The sequence below is a fragment of the Tachysurus fulvidraco genome, chromosome 24 (genome assembly GCF_022655615.1).
Source record: "Tachysurus fulvidraco isolate hzauxx_2018 chromosome 24, HZAU_PFXX_2.0, whole genome shotgun sequence".
NCBI lineage: Eukaryota > Metazoa > Chordata > Actinopteri > Siluriformes > Bagridae > Tachysurus > Tachysurus fulvidraco.
Window position 1 is genome coordinate 14123718 of NC_062541.1, and position 20257 is coordinate 14143974.

At 36.9% G+C, this 20257-nt stretch overlaps 3 protein-coding genes across 6 annotated transcripts; 1 reads left to right on the forward strand and 2 right to left on the reverse strand.

The window, feature by feature from the left end:
* Positions 1 to 2462: 2462 nt before the first annotated feature.
* On the reverse strand, positions 2463 to 8565 carry LOC113643973 (serine hydroxymethyltransferase, cytosolic-like). 3 transcript variants are annotated; one of them, XM_027148426.2, is made up of 13 exons: positions 8312 to 8565; positions 8081 to 8134; positions 7215 to 7307; positions 6978 to 7123; positions 6772 to 6887; positions 6537 to 6697; positions 6374 to 6455; positions 5668 to 5880; positions 5447 to 5563; positions 4161 to 4283; positions 3225 to 3341; positions 2889 to 2999; positions 2463 to 2807 (listed from the first exon to the last, which is right to left on the reverse strand). In XM_027148426.2, exons 3-13 carry the CDS (start codon positions 7302 to 7304, stop codon positions 2635 to 2637), a joined length of 1449 nt encoding a protein of 482 aa, XP_027004227.1. In that variant the 5' UTR covers positions 7305 to 7307; positions 8081 to 8134; positions 8312 to 8565; the 3' UTR covers positions 2463 to 2634. The 3 variants fall into 3 exon arrangements, with proteins under 3 accessions (XP_027004227.1, XP_027004226.1, XP_047664124.1); XM_027148425.2 differs by having other exon boundaries at positions 8081 to 8223; positions 8312 to 8559; XM_047808168.1 differs by lacking the exon at positions 8312 to 8565 and having other exon boundaries at positions 8081 to 8292.
* Positions 8566 to 10503: 1938 nt separating this feature from the next.
* pdap1b (pdgfa associated protein 1b) lies at positions 10504 to 15962 on the reverse strand. The gene is made up of 6 exons (XM_027148429.2): positions 15823 to 15962; positions 15395 to 15486; positions 13780 to 13881; positions 12034 to 12152; positions 11716 to 11867; positions 10504 to 11582 (listed from the first exon to the last, which is right to left on the reverse strand). Exons 1-6 carry the CDS (start codon positions 15833 to 15835, stop codon positions 11518 to 11520), a joined length of 543 nt encoding a protein of 180 aa, XP_027004230.1. The 5' UTR covers positions 15836 to 15962; the 3' UTR covers positions 10504 to 11517.
* Positions 15936 to 18813, forward strand: bud31 (BUD31 homolog). 2 transcript variants are annotated; one of them, XM_027148431.2, is made up of 5 exons: positions 15936 to 16077; positions 16352 to 16447; positions 17940 to 18062; positions 18162 to 18328; positions 18618 to 18813. In XM_027148431.2, the coding sequence occupies exons 2-5, from the start codon at positions 16354 to 16356 to the stop codon at positions 18666 to 18668; spliced, it is 435 nt and encodes a 144-aa protein (XP_027004232.1). In that variant the 5' UTR covers positions 15936 to 16077; positions 16352 to 16353; the 3' UTR covers positions 18669 to 18813. The 2 variants fall into 2 exon arrangements, with proteins under 2 accessions (XP_027004232.1, XP_027004231.1); XM_027148430.2 differs by lacking the exon at positions 15936 to 16077 and having other exon boundaries at positions 16247 to 16447.
* Positions 18814 to 20257: the final 1444 nt, after the last annotated feature.

Here is a 20257-nt window from a genome sequence, read left to right on the forward strand (position 1 = left end):
TCATGGTAGTCGTGTTTATAGAGCTTTGCGTTCTACTATATGTGTCTAGAAGGAATGAGAAAAAAAAAATTTGAGCATTGATGCAACAGTGGGCGACACCCACATACTGTTCTGCAGGAGGTCTGTTCGTAGCACAACCTCCACTTCCTGAAAAAAACATGCTTTTGTCATTTGACTTAACATGGCTCATTGTGTGTAAGGTAACTCATGGCTCAACAGGTGTAAGGTATAATATGTACGCAACTGTAAAGTGGTAAATGTTTATGCAATTGCACTTGACTCCATAGTACACAATTATAGAAAGGAAATTATTATAATCACACTCGTGGTGTCACCCAAATGAGGATGAGGTTCACTTTTGAGTCTGGTTCCTCTCAAGGTTTCTTCCTCTTCCATCTAAGGGAGTTTTTCTTCACCACAGTCGCCTCAGACTTGTTCACTGGGGATAAATACGAACACATTTATATAAGTCTAATATTAATCTTTGTATAATGAACTTTTTGTATTACATTGCTTATGTTCTGTAAAGCTGCTTTGAGAAAATGTTAAAAATGCTATACAAATAAATTTGAACTGAATCGAATTGAATAGAATCTCTAATGTACAGTAAATATACAGGTGACATGGTGACATGGCATGTGGACTTTATACACCACTCTGGGTTCACCAGTTTGTATTCAATAAAAAAAAAACAAAAAAACAAAAAACAAATTTCTGGATTCTAAATGGCGCCCTCCTATGGATAAAATGGTCACTGAAGATAAATGAATTTTTAATTTCAGTTAACTTATTGCTTTACGCTGATTAAGTTTCTCACTTCCATCACAGTTGAAATTTGGCATGATTTTTATTTACTACTTCTAACACACTCTTCGCCCCACACACCCCTCACACACACACTCCTCTCACACACTCTTCTCCCCACACACCCCTTGCCCCATACACACACACACACACACACACACTCCACACACACTCTTCACCCCACACACCCCTCTCACACACACACTCTTCGCCCCACACACCCCTCTCACACACACACACTTCGCCCCACACACCCCTCTCACACACACACTCTTCGCCCCACACACCCCTCTCACACACACACACTTCGCCCCACACACCCCTCTCACACACACACACTTCGCCCCACACACCCCTCTCACACACACACACTCTTCGCCCCACACACACTCTTCGCCCCACACACCCCTCACACCCTTTACCTCACACAACCCTCACACACACACACACACACTTCACTCCACACACCCTTCACACACACACTCTTCACCCTACTGCTGTCTGGAAAAGGTAAAGAAGGAATTCTGGCCCTCACAACCAGACTGTGTAACGGTTTCCAGACTCCTCAATAACTGAACTGATCTGTACTGAACACAACACACACACACACACATCAACTGTATGGACTGCACAGACCTACATCAAATACACAAATACACACACACACACTACACCAAATATACATCCATGTCTACAACACCACCATATCAAACTGTTTAGATGTTTTTGCTCTTTGCACACGGTCTCACATTTTAGTCGATTGCTGTTGTGCACATTACTTTACAATACCTCATGTAACTGCTGCTATAATACTAATGTGTTCAATTTTCAATATTTCTGCACATGCACTACAGATTATACCGTATTTACACTGGTCAGCACTGCTTTTGTGTATTTTTTTTGCACTGTCCTTTGTCTCACACTGTGTACACCAGGTTGCACAGATACTCTTTGTGTCTACTGCTTACTAAGTCCTTAACTCTGTCTTTGTTTTATGTAGCACTATGACCCTGGAGAAATGTTTCACTGTGTAGTGTCAGCTATATATGGTTGAAATGACAAAAGCTTTGTGACTGGACTTGAAAGTGAAACATTTCCTAGCCCAAAAATAAAATGCATTTGTGAGAACAGACCGACCAGGATTAAATCCAGACATGTTTATCTTTTACCCTGGATGTTTGCCTAGAATAACTGAGGTGACAACCTCCATGATGAAGAAATTCTGATATATCCTTTGATTTGGCTCCTGTCCTTAACAAGCAGAAGGAATAAAGTGCAGTCTGATAAAACTTTGGGACGTTATTATAGCCAACACCTTGCTACTGTACTTTCAACCCTTACTATCTAGCAGCTCTAGATCCATCCACATCCATCAGATCTAGAACATGAAACGATTTTCCCTAAAGCGGTTACATTTGTCCTTCAAGCTTCATATCAAACTACGACAAAATACTAAACTCTTCTGACTCCCTGACTGTCCTAATGTACAGGCAGTACTTTGTAATATCAGTCAACAGACATAAAAACGAATAAAAAAAAAAAAATGTAGAGGTTACAGAAGGGAAACCTCAGAGAAAGAAGAAAAATAAGCAAGTAAAGTAAAGAATAAGAGACAGTAATTACACTTAACTATACCATAAATAAAAAAGTCAGAAGAATTTCTATTAAATTGACTTTTATTTTGCTTTATTTTCCCACTCATATACAATTCAGTGTGTTCATTTTGGTCTAATGCTTGAGCAGATCTATTCGTACTATACGATTTATGGTCGACTTGATTGGATATTGCAGGTAAAGCAAAGGGACAAGAACAGAATATGAAGATTAGACTTATAGCACAGGTAGTCCAGGCATGGGGAACTTTTCAGCGAAAGCCACGACTTCATCCCGGATTTCCTTCATTCTCTTTTGGTAGTTTTCATCCTGAGCCAATTTGTCCTTGAACTCTTTCAAAGTGGCTTTGGGGTTCATGCTTGTCTGGATCTCAACAGTTAACTGAATGCCTAAAACCAAGAGAGACAAATTACAATGATTTGATCAAATTAAAATGACAAATATGTAACTTTAAAATATAATTAACTCACATCTGTGGATATATTCTGCAACCAAGCGGAAATCCTCTTCCACTAGCCCTCGTGACGTGAGAGCAGGAGAACCAAAACGGAGGCCGCTTGGGCGCAAGGCGCTCTTATCACCTACCATAGACAAACAAAAATAAATACACAATATTCACATCAATATGCTTTGGTTTTATAGTGTTTACATGCATGTATGTGTTTGTTCCTAAACATCTTCTGTGTAGTAATAATGCAATAAACACAATTTATACCTTCAATAAAACAACGACAATATTCACAGCGATGTTTAATAACAAGACTTGATTTATTAAAAACACGATCAGAAATAAAACCTGAGGTCACCTGGGCAGGTATTCTTGTTACATGCAATAGCGCAGACCTCCAGGACCTTCTCTGCCCTTCCACCATCAGTTCCGGTTGGATAGAGGTCAACCAAGATAAGATGAGTATCAGTACCACCTGAAAGCAGATGCAGAACACAGTGAGAAGACCAGATAAACAACACCGTGATAAACTGGCGACGTATAGTTCGTCTGTCTGCAGGAAGACTTCATTTTTATTACAAATTCACTGAGAAAAGTTTCATAGGACAACAGGCAAACCTTTGGTTCACTTAATGTGTGAAGTGAAACAAGGACAAAGCCTGATTTATGTACAGGCTTTTGTGAAACTTTTTACACACTAGTAAGTTGGCTGTTAGTGCAACTAAGGCTGTTAGTTGAGGCCTGTATGTAGTCATATACAGAAGCAAAGCACTATTTTATTTATTTAATTTTTTTGCTTTTCTGGATCATAATAATTTTGTATAAAATCTTTTGTGCTCCATTCAACTTGGTAGCGTCCATAAACAAGTTTAGATCTAAACGAGTCGGCAGTTTAACTCCTGGGTCGCTTTCAGCCCTGTTGTAGGCATCACACCCTTCATCCTCAGTAGCTTACCGTCAGTGATGTACGGTCTCAGCTCCAGATTCTAATATTTTAGCCAAGGTGTCCACATGAGCGAGTTGACAAACAAATGCATCCTTTAAGTGGCACACACAAGTGATGTACATTTTATAATTTTTTTTTTTAGCCTGTACATTATGCCAAGCATTTAAAACGACAACCAACTGAGACAACGCCCCACGCGCCTTCTTTATAACTTGACAACTTGTAAAAAATTCATTGTGGCACAACACCGAGTGCAGTGGAATTTAATATTTAATCAGCTCTTCTGCAATGTCAGTCTCTGTAAATAGAAGACTGTAATCTGTTATTGCAGTTAAATGATAAGCTTACCGGTGACAATTTTGTAGCCCTTTTCCATCAAAGCCGCTGCCAACGCCTTGCAGTTTTTCAGCACTTGTAACTGGTAGAGCTTGAACTCTGGAGTCATGGCCTGCTTCAGAGCTACAGCCACTCCTATAGATCAAATCCCAGAAAAGAAAAGAAAATAAAAGAAATAAAATCATGAAAAAAATTAAAAATGTGAAACAAATAGTACAATCACTTTTACTACAATCTATAAAAACAGAAACGAAAAAAAAAAAAAAATCACCAGTTATTTCTGCAACAACTGACGAGTGTTTTTTTCCTCCTCAGTTTACGCTTCATGTACCTCATAGAGCTGAATGTGAACCTACATGTTCTTTCGTCTGACACAGTAAATGTGAACAGCTAGAGTATTACACAGGAGAGCAGGCTGTAACCTGAGCCATAAGTATCTAAAAGTCTCCCTTATTTAGCTGGATACAGTGTGGAGAAGAATCCACCCATATCTGCTCAACCCTGATTTTATCTCCTTAGTGATTTGGTTTGATTTGTTTGTTTTTGTCTGAGAAAAAACAGTTTGTTGTGGCGGTGCTTGAATTCTGGCAGTAAATAAATAAACTCTGGCATTCGTCAGATAAAGATCTCGAACAGTTTTCAAAACACGGCAATGAAAAAGGCTACAAGTTATTTATTTATTTAAAAAAAAGAAAAAGAAAAAAAAAGTCGGTTTTAAGAAAACCCAGTTTTCATTTTGAAACATTTCTTCTCTAACTTTTAAATATATACAGGATTAAAGTTACTTATACGTAATAAAGTAAATCAGGCAATATTTAAGGCAAAAGCAGCACGTGACATGAAACCTGTGAAATTGTGATTTTTTTTTTTAGTTAAATGTCAATTTTAAAAATAAATTGAAGGATTACTGAACAAACACATTTAAACTTGTTGAATTAAACATTCTTTACAATAATACACATTATCCCACCTGCTGGTTATACATTAAAATATAAATGATATGGTTATCATATAAAACTGTAGAACAGAAAGGACTGGCACTGCGTTTCTGAAACATTATGAAATGATGATTTTTTTTGTTTGTTTTAGTGATTATTATAATGAAAACCTGCACCTACACCGGGCCTTTGTGAAGGAGACTACACGACCCTGGTGGACTACACGACCCTGGTGGACCACACTGCAACTTTAGAAATGGTTCTATACTAAAAATGCAACAAACAACCTTTGCATTGCTCATCTGAACTATGGACCAGAATGTAAATAAAGTGCAGGGTAAGAGATACTATCTTAGTTACCTGCAATGGCGTGGTTATGAGGTCCACCCTGCAGCCCAGGAAACACAGCCTGATTGATCAAACTCTCCAGGTTGTAAAGTGTTTCCTTCCCTGTTTTTGCATCCACACTGCGCACACCTAATAATGAACATGTTCACACACTTAGATCGAGATCACACTCTTACATACACACAAAATTTACTGTCATATATGAACTATTTTCACATTCCCAAAGAACCAACCTTTCCTGTAAAAGATGACTCCTGCTCTGCAGCCCCTCAGCGTCTTATGGGTAGTTGTAGAAACAATTTCACAGTGATCGAATGGGGAGGGAACCACTCCGGCTGCAACCAGTCCGCTTATGTGTGCCATGTCGGCTAGCAGGTAAGCTCCGTTCTCATCGGCGATCTTGCGCAGCCGACTGTAATCCAGGTTACGCGAGTAGCAACTGGTACCTAAGAGAATAAGGCATAGAATAAGCTCAGTGCACTAGTGCAGTAACGATGTGACAAGTAATTTGTGTGTCACACAAAGCTCTGAAGTACACAACTAAATAATATGCGAATCTAAACAATCCATGCAACTTTTGGCATAATAACACACCGTTCATCATAAAACACTGCTTATATTACACAAGGTGTATTAAACCTTTAAACATAAAAGCTGTTTAGAAACTACACAGACTTCTTAGCAGCAAGCAGGAGCTGAAAAGATAGTTTACAGGCAAGTGATGGCCAATGAGTAATTAAAGAAATGTTGCTGTGTGCCAGATACAAAAATATGATTACAGCACACTGGTATTAATCTACATATACTATAGATAATAAAGGGCTCACACGTGCTCATGCACGCACATGTGTATATTCTAAAGCACACATTCAGGCAAAATTTGCAGCTATTGTCTTTCGCAAATTATCCTGTTTTTAATGTTGCCGAGACATCACAAACCTGCAATGATCAGTTTTGGGTGGAACAGACGAGCATTTTCCTCCAGTCGGTCGTAATCTATGTAACCAGTCTCTTGGTTAACCTAAAAATAACACGTAAATACTCGACTGATAATGATTATTAATACTTTAAGCAATATTATGCCTTAGAAACGAACAGATACCTTGTATGGCATAGATTCAAAGAAAATGGAGGTGGCGGAAATTTTTTTCTTGTCCGTCATGTACCCGTGGGTCAAATGGCCACCATCAGGGAGATCCAGACCCATGATCCTGCCATGAGGCTCCACTACTGCTGTGTACACAGCAAAGTTGGCCGGTGACCCTGAACACAACATGTCCATGAGTAACCTTTGATACTCAGCAGACCAACAGATCACAACAAGTATTCAAACTTACCAGAATAAGGTTGCACATTTACGCCCCATTTCTCTGGGTCAAGACCATAAACCTTCAACGCTCTTTGTTGACAAAGACTCTCCAGTTCGTCCACATGTTCCGTGCCACCGTAGTATCTAATGTGAATTTTTGTACAGTGCTGGAGTTTAGTATTACAACATACATTATATACACAGTATATAAAACATACAATATAGCAGATTTACCTCCGGCCACAATATCCTTCTGAATATTTGTTGTTCATACACGAGCCCAGAGCCTCCAAAACAGCGCGACTTGTGAAGTTCTCGGATGCAATGAGCTCTAAACCGTTCGTCTGTCTCGTCTTCTCCTTCTTTATGATCTCGAATACCTATCGACGTGTTTGAAGCGGAAACAAAAATTTGTTTAACGCTTAGCCTTCAAGCAACGAGTTAAAACAGTAAGTTTACAGAGAAACAAACCTCAGGGTCGTTGGTGCTGAGCGGTTCCTGCAGCATCCTGTTGTGAGACTCCCACGTTTCCTTGTCAACAGAACCACCATTCTGTGCCATGTTCTTTAAATAAATACATAAACGTTAAACTCAGAAAACATAATGGGTTTACAAAGGCTTATGAACGTTTTTTCTGGGTCTGTATCCTGACTAATTTAGCTCCAGTGAAGAGGAACTGTAAAGCTACAGCATGCAAAGAAGCTCAAGACAACTGTGTTTCAGACGTTACACAGAGGATCTTCTAGTTTTTAATAGTTTGTTGGGTTCAGTTTCATTTATTATTAGCATGGAGATTCCTCATGTTGTTAGACGCTGCAGTGATTGGCGTGAACATGAGATCAGACATGGCGTGAACATGAGATCAGACATGGCGTGAACATGAGATCAGACATGGCGTGAACATGAGATCAGACATGGCGTGAACATGAGATCAGACATGGCGTGAACATGAGATCAGACATGGCGTGAACATGAGATCAGACATGGCGTGAACATGAGATCAGACATGGCGTGAACATGAGATCAGACATGGCGTGAACATGAGATCAGACATGGCGTGAACATGAGATCAGACATGGCGTGAACATGAGATCAGACATGGCGTGAACATGAGATCAGACATGGCGTGAACATGAGATCAGACATGGCGTGAACATGAGATCAGACATGGACTCGTTACTCGGTTCTGCCGCATCAGACTTGAAGTGTGCACCAGGAATCTCAGTTAGCAGTAGGCTAACTTTGCTAACATTGCGCTAACTTTATATTATATTTTTATCATATCGAAATTAAACGTTTTCTTAAGTAATATTACATCAATGAATGAACCACCTTACCTTTACCACTCGGAGGAAAAGTAGTTGCAGGGATTCTGAGGCAATAAAGACGGGCTTCAAAGTCCAGGAAAGTTTGGAGAGAAAAAAAAGATGCTAATTTATTGAAAGACTTTGATGGGCGTGTCTGTCCGCCACGTGTGAACCTGTCAATCATTACATCTAGGTTTAATCGAACTTCTTAACTAAAAAAACAACAACAACAAAACATCAATAAATGTTCTCCAAACCTACAAGAATAGATCAAACACTCGAAATTAGCTGCAACTTGCACTGAAGAATGAAGAGTTAAATTTCCCTCCAGTTTCTCCAGCCGGAACTATATATAGGCAGCACAATTGCGAACGGACCACGAAGAGATTTGTTTAATCCGACCGGATAACATTAAAAGACCTCTTTTAGTGTGTATAATAGGGCTTTTTTATAATATCAATAAAAAATGTGTTCGATAAAACGTTCGATATTTTTTATTCTTCGTCAGAAGAAATCAGAGATTGCGAAGCAAGTTTGGTTGCATTAACAAAGACACTCGCTCTCTGGTAACCTAGCAACGTAGGGAGTGACACGCTAACAGCCAATCATGTAACAGTATCAGTCTCGTGCTGGTCTGCTGTGCTGGATCCCTTCATTAACCGGCGACTGATGAGCAGAAAATGAGTGCAATAAAAAAAGTGAATAGTTCAACTTCAAGTATGATTTGAGTCATAATAACTTGAAGAGTTTTTTTTCTTTTTTTTTCATATTTCTGCATTTTTTTATATTTCAAACAATGTTACTGTACTGTATCGGGTTTGTTTTTTTTATATTACAGATGTATCTCAGTCTTCCTCAGTTTTCTTTATGTTTACAAAACACTGCACATATTTTACACACTTTATCCATCAGTATTTGAACAACTAGTGAACTTCCTAGCACTAAACTTGCACTAAATTCTTAGGTTTCTCTGTTTATATTTAACACTTGGCACTATTTTATTACACTTTAATAAGCATTTCTTACATTTTCTTTCATTTTGCACCTTAAATGTTAAGAGATCATTGTTAGGTGTTCATTGTGACTTTAGACTTATGTTTACATTTTAATTATTGACACACAAGGACTTCTTCTGTTCCAGCTGTTTGTGACTCTCTAAAGTACAGACATAAATAACACTATTACTATACTATACAAGACAATACAGACTATACAAAACAATGCAGATGTGATACAATAGACAGTATGAGTATTAAATATGAATACAGAATATACGAGTAATCAGTTATGTACATAAAGTCTGAGAAGTGCACGGTAGTGCAAAATAACAATATTGTGTAATATTATGCTTTTTGTACAGTACATAGCAGCAGTAGTGTGTGTAATATATACAAATGATGCGATGACTGACAGTCCTGATAATGCAGTACTTATAGATATGAAGCAGTGAATATAATTATGGTGAGTTGTTAATCAGGGTGATAAGGGGCCTGGGGAAAGAAACTGTTCCTGTGTCTGGCAGTTTTGGTCAACAAAGTTCTGTATCACCTGCCAGAAGGGATGAGCTGAAAGAGGTTTTGTCCAGGGTGCAAAGGGTCAGTAGTGATTTTTCCTGCCCAGACTTGGGAGTGGGCAGGGGGGCACCAATTATTTTTCCTGCTGATTATACTGTGCATTGCAGTCTGTTCCGGTCCTGTTTAGTTGCTGCTCCAAACCAGATGGTGATGGATGTGCACAGGACAGATTCAATGACTGCAGTGTAGAACAGCATTAACAGCTCCTGTGGAAGACCGTACTTCCTTAATTGATGTAGAAAGTACATCCTCTGCTGGGACTTACATATAGTACCGGCTGTACGAAAAATGAACAAACTTTCTCTTCCTTCTCTAATATATTTCAGCTTTACTCTATAATGTGTATGTTTCTGTGTTTCACTTACCTAGACACTGCATGTATAAGAAATTGTATTTAAAGAAATTTAAAATGATCCACAAACCATCTTCCATTTCACTTTATTTCCTAAAATTCCTGTACAAAAATGTAAAATGGTAAGAAGTTTATTTTTTTTTGTTTTTTTAATGAACATGTCAGTTTCTTAGTACATTCTCTGTAATATGTTAACCAACCTTATAACCTGGTGAATGTACTGATCTTATGATTATGGTGGCTAAAGTTAGCAGAAAACTATGCGTTAATGAATTAAAATAAGAATGGAGAGTAAAGATGTCCAACAAGAGAGGCCAGAATAAAGATTATCTCTGAGATGTAGGAATTGTGATGGTTCACTGATTAAACTTTGTTAAAACAAGTGAATTCTTTTTCCGTAATGTTTATACAGTGGCACTTGAAAAAAATGTGAACCTTTATGACCCAAAACATCATCAGACATTCACACAAGTCCCAAAAGCAGACAAAAGTGAACGCAGTCAAACAAAGTAGACACAAATATCATACTTGGTCATTTTTTTATTCAGGAAACTATTATACAGTATATATCTGTGAGAGGCAAAAGTATGTGAACCTCCTAGGAAAGCCACTAGGAACATTGCTACCCATGAAGTTCACTTGGACAAGCCCGAGGACTGTTGGAAAAATAATTTGTGGAGGAATGAGGCCAAAATAAAACTTTTTGCTTTGAAATGAGAAGGCTTATTTAAAAAAAAAAAAGCAAAATACTGAATTCCGCCATAAGAACTGTATACCTTCTGTGAAACACTGTGGTGGCAGTATCAAGCTTTTGGCCTGTAGTACTGCATCTGGGCCAGGTAAGTTTGCCATCATTGATCGAACACTGTATTCAGAATTACACAAGTCTGTCTACCAAAAAATGATATATAAGTAACAAAGATAATGTTTTGGAACATCCAAGTCAAATTCCTGAGCTTAATCCAAAAGAAAAATTGTGGAAGGACCTGAAGCAAGCAGTTCATGTGAGGTCACCCATCAAAATCTCAGTGTTGAAGCTGTTCTGCACAGAGGGATGACATAATTTTCCTCTTAAAACATTGTGCAGGACTGATCAAAAGTCACCAGACACTTTACTTACTGTTATTACTGCACAAGGGCTCACGACAGATAAAGTTCACATAGTTTTGCAAGTTACAGATATGTAAAACTGGATCATTTTTCCTCAATAATTAAATGAAGTATAATTTTTTTTTTGGCTCATTTGTTTCATTGCATTCGGTTTACTTTTAAGGACTTGTGTGAAATAAATATTAGTTATTATCATTAAATAACTATCTATGCTTTGTCATGTAGCTACAATGCAGGAATCACCCTACACATGAGCATCAATTATAGACTTTCAAGGTTAGCACTGAGAATGCATAAATATCCCTTTTTCAATGAAATGTTGCACTGTAACTCCTTAAAAAGCATAACACTCAATTACAATCAAGCCTGTCTTTGAAAATAGACTATATATATTTGTACACTGCAGTTCGTTAATAAAACATTTCTGACTATCATTTCAGGGATAGTGTATGAAGTCTTTTTGCCGCTGCCACTGCTGCCTGTGCTGCTTCTTTCTCTACAATAAAACACCACACAAAAAGAAACAGCGATTATACAAATAGTGCTTATAACATACGATAAATCATATGATAAGCAGGAAGTGTTATACAATAAGGAATTTAACTGTGTTCCAGTGAAAATAAATGTACCTTTCCTTTCCTCTTCTTTTTTCTTTGCAGCATCTTCCCGTTGCTTTCGAATTATCGCAAGCCGAGCTAAGTCTGCTTTGGCTTGATCCGTCTTCCCTGCTAAATGCATCTTCATGTATCTTTCTTTGGCCTTTTGCTTTTCGATCTCCTCTCTGAAACGATGATCAGGCAGGGTTTCACATGAAACCAAAACTATGACTTGTTCCAAATTCTGACAGAAATCTTCTCATTTACAAACCAGATTTATGTCAACAGTAGATAAAGACTCTGCGCTTCTTGGAAGCTAATATTTGCTATACCGACTTTGGTGGCTCTTACCTTTCTCTTCTAGAAAGCTGTTTGGTTCCCTCAAGTTCTATCTCTGTTACTTTCTTGGCTTTCTGAGCAATCCGATTTGGATTTTCAATCTCGATTAATCCCTCCACACCTTTTCTTTTCTGTGATAAAGAAAGAAAATTCAACATTAACATGACTGCCCTGGACTCTCACTCCCAGCAACCACCTGCACACCCTCATTCCCAGTCACCATCTATCTGATGATGTTCACCTATGTTTAATTAGTATGGTCTGTTAGCACTGTTTAAAAGCTCCTTTGCTTCACTTTATTGTTAGTGAAGTATACCTTAACAAGCCAATTATTCTGCTGTTGAATTTTCTGCTTTAGACCATGTTTGTGTCTTCCCTGTCTGGAACCCTGACCGACCTGTGCCTGTTCTGACCCTGTTTTTTGCCTAATGTCTGTTTTTTATTTTATTTTTTTGCTGTGCCTGTTTTTGATAACTGTTTTTATTATTTTGAACTGTTTATATTTTTTGAATGCCGTGACTAAAGTGATCTGCACTCACATCCACTCTTTAAGCATCATGAAACACAGCCTTTGTTTTCCCTGTTACCCACTCAGGTCGTGTCCCAAATGAAGAACTATGCACCTACACGATGTACCCTACTGTCTACATTTACGGCATTTAGCAGACACCCTTATCCAGAGTGACTTAAAGCTGAGCAACTGAGAGTTAAGGGCCTTGCTCAGGGGCCCAGCAGTTGCAGCTTTGTGGACCTGGGGTTCGAACCCGTAACCTTCCGATCAGTAGCCCAACACCTTAACCACTGAGCTAGTGTATGAAGTTTAGAAAGATAACATCCTCTCAAATGGGACTCATCAAGTCAAGCAAGCAACAAGTCAAGAAAACGTTTTCTACTATTTCTTTTTCAAAATTACTGAGTTTTTCCACAAATGCCGGCCATCATGTGACAACATCACAACACGCATTCAGCCAAGCATTCATCAATTCATATGTGTCACGTGTCGTTATGTTAATGTTAAATGGTGTAGAATAGAGTGCAAGTATGTGATTTAAGATGCACCTTTATTTTTCTACCCATTTTTATCACGGTGCTTGTAATGTGATTTTGTTTCTATTTGAATTCACTGTGCTCAGAATTTCTGAAACAGTAAACAGAAACCTAGTTACATATTTCTGATTAAGATCAGAGGTGTGTCCCACATATCACACTTATGCACCATTCTATGCCTCTGTGTAGTGTAAACAGTACGAATAGTCACACTGAAAATTCCAACATGAAGAAGTAAATGTTAGTAATGTTGGACATTTCATGCACTCAATGCTCACAGCTTTACATTGCATAGAGGATATGTGGCAGGGCTAAAAATTTTCAAGATGGTCAGCAACACTCGAGTGGACAAGACGTCTTTTAAATTACCCTCGTTGTGAGATTTATTCTGTATTCGGCTAAAGCTGCCGACTTCACGTTACATGCATTTGACAGCAGTTCAAGCTTCAAATCGTACATAGTGCATAGTGTAATTGCATAGTGTGTAGTATATCATTTGCTTTTTATCTACTTAACCAGACATTATTTCAGTTTAGGTATTTGCTTTTTTTTAGATATAGGATTTGCATATTAAAAGATGTTTGTTAACTCATTTTGAAGTAAATGGATGTATATTTCATTGTTTTCAAGCAGTTTTTTTTTCTTTTAAAAGAACATGAAAACAATGGAGCAAAAGAGCATTTGGTAATTAAAAGATCAGACAAAGCTTACTCCAGAGCCTTCATCATCACTGTCCTCTGAACCTGATCCTGCAAATTTGTCATCCTTCTGATTATCATTCACTGCTGCTCCTTCTTCTTCCTCCTCTTCATTCTGCAAAGAAATATATACACATTATTCCTTAAAAGCAAACAGATTGTACCAGGAAAAATAAAAGATCTTCAGCACTCCATTTTCTGTGGCCTGTGGCCACCGTAGCTCCAGATTCCTGTTCTTGGATGACAGGAATGAAACCTGATCTGTTTTTCTCCTCTTGTTGCTCATCTGCCTCCAGGATTGGCATGATGTGTGTTCAGTGAAACTTTTCTGTCCACGATGGATGTAAAGAGTACTTATTTGTTATTTACCATATACTCCCTTTCAGCATAATCACCCTGATTAACTACCCATAATTATTTTCCCTGCTTCATATCTAGAAGTACTGCATTATCAGGACCGTCAGTCATCACATCATCCGTATGTTACACACTACTGCTGCTGTCTATTGCACAATATTGTTATTTGCACTTCCCACACTTTATACACATAACTGATCAGTCATATAATCTGTATTCATATTTAATACTTACATTATCTATATTGTATCTCATCGTCTGTATCATCTTGTATAGTCTGTTTTGTCTTGTCTTTATAGTATTCTTATTTATGTCTGTACTTTGGAGAGTCAAACAGCTGGAACCAAATTCCTTGTGTGCCAATAAACCTGATTCTGATAAACCGTTTTTTGTCCATTCGTCTCTGGCCTTCCGAATAAACAATGGTGTTTGCAGAACTCTCTCTCTCTCTCGAGATATTTTTTATTCTTATTATTGCACCATTTTGTGTAAAATCTAAAGACCACTGTGTGTGAAAATCAGCAGTACCATTGTTCCTAATAAAGTAGACAATGAGTGTCTTACTCCCATTCTTCTAATCTTAAACATTGTATTATATTCCACTGATCATAATTATTCCAAACAATTCCAAAGTTAATTCAAAGTATATAGCATAGTATAGTATATATTATAGTAAAGTATGTATATAGTAAAGCATATTATGTATATCATAGTAGAGAATGTGTATATAGTATGTGTATATATATATATATATATATATATATATATATAGTATCGTATAGTATGTATTTAGTATAGTACGTATATAGTATGTATAGTATGTATATAGTATAGTATGTATTTAGTATAGTATAGAATGTATATAGCATAGTCTGTATATAGTATATAGTATAGTATAGTGTATAGTATAGTGTGTATATAGCATAGTATGTATATAGTATAGAACAGCCATGTCCAATCTTATCCACAAAGGGCCGGTGTGGGTGCAGGTTTTCATTCCAACCAAGCACAGAATATAAAATATAGTATATAGTATGTATATAATGTATATAGTATCGTATAGTGTATAGTATAGTGTGTATATAATGTATATAGTATAGTATGTATATAGTATAGAATATAGTATATATACACACACACACATACATTATATATATATATATATATATATATACACACACACACATACATTTTATATATATATATATATATATATATATATATATATATATATATATATATATATATATATAAAAGATGACAAACTTTACCTTTTTCCTTTCTTTCTCAGCCTTCATCTGAGCATCTATCTCTTCAGGACTTGTGTAGGTTCTCATACGACCCTTGTGTCCACCCTTCTTCCCTGAAAACAGACACATTTTACACACATACTGTATTTCTCTCCTACAATGAATTTTACACCTTCATCATCTACTTTTATCTTCGTTAATAAAACCTAACAAAGCTCAAAGTTCTGCTCTTAGCACAAATACAAAGTAAAGGATTTCACAGCACTTTCCCTACAGCAGCTGGCGTACAACATGCGACATATAAACATCTGACACGTCTGATATTTATGTGTTAATATCTCACTAGGTGTTATGTATTAGCTATAGCGGTTGTAGTGACATTATAAGTGTGAATCTGCTTGTATGTTAGAGTTAAACTAGTGTCAGTCAGTATAAGAGCAGTGTCTTACCTCCTTTAGGCATGACGACGTTTAGATGATAAATAGATTTGGTCTGATGTCTAATTTAATGCTGTGATTCAGCAGAATTCGGCAACACGTCACCTGATAATAAAGTGACAATACGGCTAGAACTAGAATCTCTCGTTACCACAGTAACTCTAAAAATCGTTTATTTCTTTTCTCTCAGGCGCTCACGGGACACCTAACCTGATGCAATATGGCAACAATCAACGCACCGGTTATTTATAAAACGCGTTTATTAAGGTGACTTATTTGTTAACAAATGTAGAAGTGTCGAAATTTAAAGCCAGCTCGTAAACGACTCCGATACACGTTTTTATAAAATGTTTTAAAACGACAACTTTTTTTAATATACGTCGCAAAATGTAAAGTAGGACCTTCTGCTGTGACGTCGACAAAAAGCGACTAATCGATCCTGTGCTAAAACAGTCCGTAAACAACTGCGGTATTTTTTTTTTATTCTGATATAATTGTTCTTTCTTTTTGTGTGTGTGTGTTTTTTTTAATTGATTTGAAGTCATGCCTAAAGTAAAAAGAAGCAGAAAGCCACCACCAGACGGCTGGGAGCTGATTGAGCCTACTCTTGATGAATTAGATCAGAAAATGAGGGAAGGTAAAGTACAGACACGGTTACATGGCTATATGGCTTTGTTACGCCGAGTAACTAGTCGGCTAGTGTTTCTGAATCTGAAGTTTACTTTAATAAAGTAAAAAATGAATAAAAACAAAACCACGTGTGTAAATACAAATAGACAAAAACAAGTACGTACAGTACAAGTATAGTGTATATAGTATAGTATGTGTATAGTGTAGTATATATTGTATAGTGTAGTGTAGTATGTGTGTAGTGTAGTATGGCTATAGTATTGTGCAGTATGGCTATAGTATTGTGCAGTATGGCTATAGTATTGTGCAGTATGGCTATAGTATTGTGCAGTATGGCTATAGTATTGTGCAGTATGGCTATAGTATTGTGCAGTATGGCTATAGTATTGTGTGGTATGTATATAGTATTGTGTGGTATGTATATAGTATTGTGCGGTATGTATATAGTATTGTGTGGTATGTATATAGTATTGTGCAGTATGGCTATAGTATTGTGCAGTATGGCTATAGTATTGTGTGGTATGTATATAGTATTGTGTGGTATGTATATAGTATTGTGCGGTATGGCTATAGTATTGTGTGGTATGTATATAGTATTGTGTGGTATGTATATAGTATTGTGCAGTATGGCTATAGTATTGTGCAGTATGGCTATAGTATTGTGCAGTATGGCTATAGTATTGTGCAGTATGGCTATAGTATTGTGTGGTATGTATATAGTATTGTGTGGTATGTATATAGTATTGTGCAGTATGGCTATAGTATTGTGCAGTATGGCTATAGTATTGTGCAGTATGGCTATAGTATTGTGCAGTATGGCTATAGTATTGTGTGGTATGTATATAGTATTGTGCGGTATGGCTATAGTTTTGTGCGGTATGGCTATAGTTTTGTGCAGTATGGCTATAGTATTGTGCAGTATGGCTATAGTATTGTGCAGTATGGCTATAGTATTGTGCAGTATGGCTATAGTATTGTGCAGTATGGCTATAGTATTGTGCAGTATGGCTATAGTATTGTGCAGTATGGCTATAGTATTGTGCAGTATGGCTATAGTATCGTGTAGTTTGTATATAGTATCGTGTAGTATGGCTATAGTATCGTGTAGTATGGCTATAGTATCGTGTAGTATGTGTATAGTGCATATATATAGTATAGTGTAGTATGGATATAGTATCGTATAGTATGTATATAGTATCATGTAGTATGTATGTAGTATAGTGTAGTGTAGTATGGATATAATATAGTATAGTATGTATATAGTATAGTGCATAGTTTATAGTGTAGTATGTATATAGTTTATAGTGCCATATGTGTATAGTGTAGTATATTATGTATATAGTGTAGTATAGAATAGTAAGTGTATAGTATAGTATGTCCTATTGTTTGACTGGTTTGTATAAGCACATAGTACATTCAAGGAATTACGTGCTGGGTTTTATGGTGCTTATGTTTTTAAGCAGTGTTGATCTCTTCCTGTTTTTGCTTGTAATTCTCAGCTGAAACCGAGCCTCATGAGGGTAAACGGAAAGTCGAGTCCCTTTGGCCAATATTCAGACTGCATCACCAGCGAAGCCGCTACATTTTCGACCTGTTTTACAAGAGAAAAGCAATCAGCAGAGGTAATTTCTCCCGTGCAGTCACCACTGCATAGTTGGCTTTTGTGTGTATAGTTGTACGGTATTAATAGCTGTTGGTGTTTTGTCTCTATTTGGTTGCAGAGCTCTATGATTACTGTATAAGGGAAGGCTATGCTGACAAGAATCTTATTGCAAAGTGGAAGAAGCAGGGTTACGAAAATCTGTGCTGCCTTCGCTGCATTCAGACACGAGACACCAACTTTGGAACAAATTGCATATGCAGAGTGCCTAAAGGCAAACTGGAAGTGGTAAGATAACCCAACATAGCCAAAAGTTTGAAAACATCTGACCATCACACCCATATGTGTTTTTTCTCCAACCTTTTTCTACAACCAAATTTGGAGGCACACAATTGTATGCTGTACAAGACCTCCTTGTCCATAACATTAAAAAGAGACTAAATCTGGAATGAGAAGTTTACATAGCATATATGAGAGTGATGGTCAGATATCCACAAACATTTTCCTTCGAATTATTTACGATTAAGGCAGAATTGATTGTCCGTGTCCATACAGTTTGCACTCTCTCTCTCCCTAGGGTCGTATCATTGAGTGCACTCACTGTGGATGCAGAGGATGTTCCGGATGATCCAGTAATAGACCTGCTGTTGGGACTCATTATATCTATACCTGTGTGCTTTTATGTTTTGTTGGCGAATATTATTTCATTACAGATATTGTCTTTCTTTATTGTGTGAAAATTCAGTTTTCATTAAACTTTATGCCATCTTTAAGGTTGCCTTTGACACTGTTGTTTTTTGAATTATATACAATTGTGTGTTTTAATATTTATTTATTTTTAAGCAAATTTACACCCTTACTACTTCCACAGTCTTTAAGAGAGTTAAACAATCATGTGTTACTAATGCAGTCCACAAGCACATTAGTTAATCATAAAGAAGAGTCTCAACCACTATAAAGTGTTTGATGAACGATCAGGTGTGTAACATCAGACCTAATAGCACAGATATAATCCATGACCCCAAAGAAGCAGTTGTTGCTCCTTTTCAATATAGGAATGGTTCTATATCAAATTAAAATTTTATCTGTCACACCCTTTATACACAGTAGAACATGGAGTGAAATGGTTTTAAGACTGTCCTCTATAAAAATAGCAAATTATGCTAAGATAGAGGATAAAAATAATGTATAGAAATAAAAATAGACAAAAATGATAAGAAATCCTTATCCGAACCATTTGAAATTGATCATTCTACAATGAGAAGTGAATAAACAGACTTCAAGAGAGTGAACATCTCTGTAAAGTCCAAGATCAGACTTTTTAATGCTTAGAGATATAAATAAAAACCTTTCATGTGATCTACAGGCCTCTGTAAACACAGTAAATGTTCATGTTCACGACATAACAATCAAAATAAGACTGAACTTTGAGTACTTTTGTGTACTGGTCATCATACATAGTACCGTGTTTGGCAAGAACCCAAACACAGCATATTACAGCAAACACCTCGACCCAATTTCCAACCATAGAGGTGGAGGAACGAGTGATGATTTGGTCTTGTTTTGCAGCGACAGGACCTTGGAAACATTGAGGAAAAGATGAATTTTGCTTTGTATCCTTAATATCCTGAGACAGGAAGTCTGTTTTTGTAGCAGCTTGAGTTGGGTAGAAATCTCATGAAATGGTCATGAAACACAACAATGATCCCAAGCACACATCCAGACCTCATCCCCACCTTCAAATATCAATGAATTGAGGCAATGGTACAAAAAAGGGATGCAAGAGTCTGATAAACTCCTACAGAAAACCTTTACTTCATGATATTGTCACTAAAGGCGGTTCTACATGTTACTGAATTATAGTTATACTTAATTATAGTTACTGTATATTTTTCCCCACCCAGTGACTTGGTATAATTTGTTGACTTTTTGTTGTTGTCATCACCTGAGGTAATTTGTTTGTTTATAGATTCTGGTGAGGACCATACAAAGGTTATTTAGGTCCTGATAATTAAAAGCATAGAATAGAAGAATAGTGTGATTTCTTCCCCTGAACATCTGTGTGTCCTTTATAAAAAATATATAAACCCCATATTAAACCACACTCTACTGTATACACTACACTACACTATACTGACAATTATCTCTGAAATATTTATAGATTTCTTGTATTTTATGAAATTTTGCATTTTCATTCCTATCCCTAATTAAAAAGAT

Coding starts and splice junctions, on each gene's coding strand:
- pdap1b (XM_027148429.2), bottom strand. Junction 13,882..15,394: donor CTGAGAAAGAAAGGAAAAAG/GTAAAGTTTGTC, acceptor ATTTCTTTGCAG/AATGAAGAGGAGGAAGAAGA. Junction 11,868..12,033: donor CAGCTTTCTAGAAGAGAAAG/GTAAGAGCCACC, acceptor TCATCGTTTCAG/AGAGGAGATCGAAAAGCAAA.
- bud31 (XM_027148431.2), top strand. CDS start 16,354: ATGCCTAAAGTAAAAAGAAGCAGAAAGCCACCACCAGACGGCTGGGAG. Junction 16,448..17,939: donor AGATCAGAAAATGAGGGAAG/GTAAAGTACAGA, acceptor TGTAATTCTCAG/CTGAAACCGAGCCTCATGAG. Junction 18,063..18,161: donor GAGAAAAGCAATCAGCAGAG/GTAATTTCTCCC, acceptor ATTTGGTTGCAG/AGCTCTATGATTACTGTATA.
- LOC113643973 (XM_027148426.2), bottom strand. CDS start 7,304: ATGGCACAGAATGGTGGTTCTGTTGACAAGGAAACGTGGGAGTCTCAC. Junction 5,881..6,373: donor CCCAAAACTGATCATTGCAG/GTTTGTGATGTC, acceptor TTATTCTCTTAG/GTACCAGTTGCTACTCGCGT. Junction 3,342..4,160: donor GGGCTACAAAATTGTCACCG/GTAAGCTTATCA, acceptor ATCTGCTTTCAG/GTGGTACTGATACTCATCTT.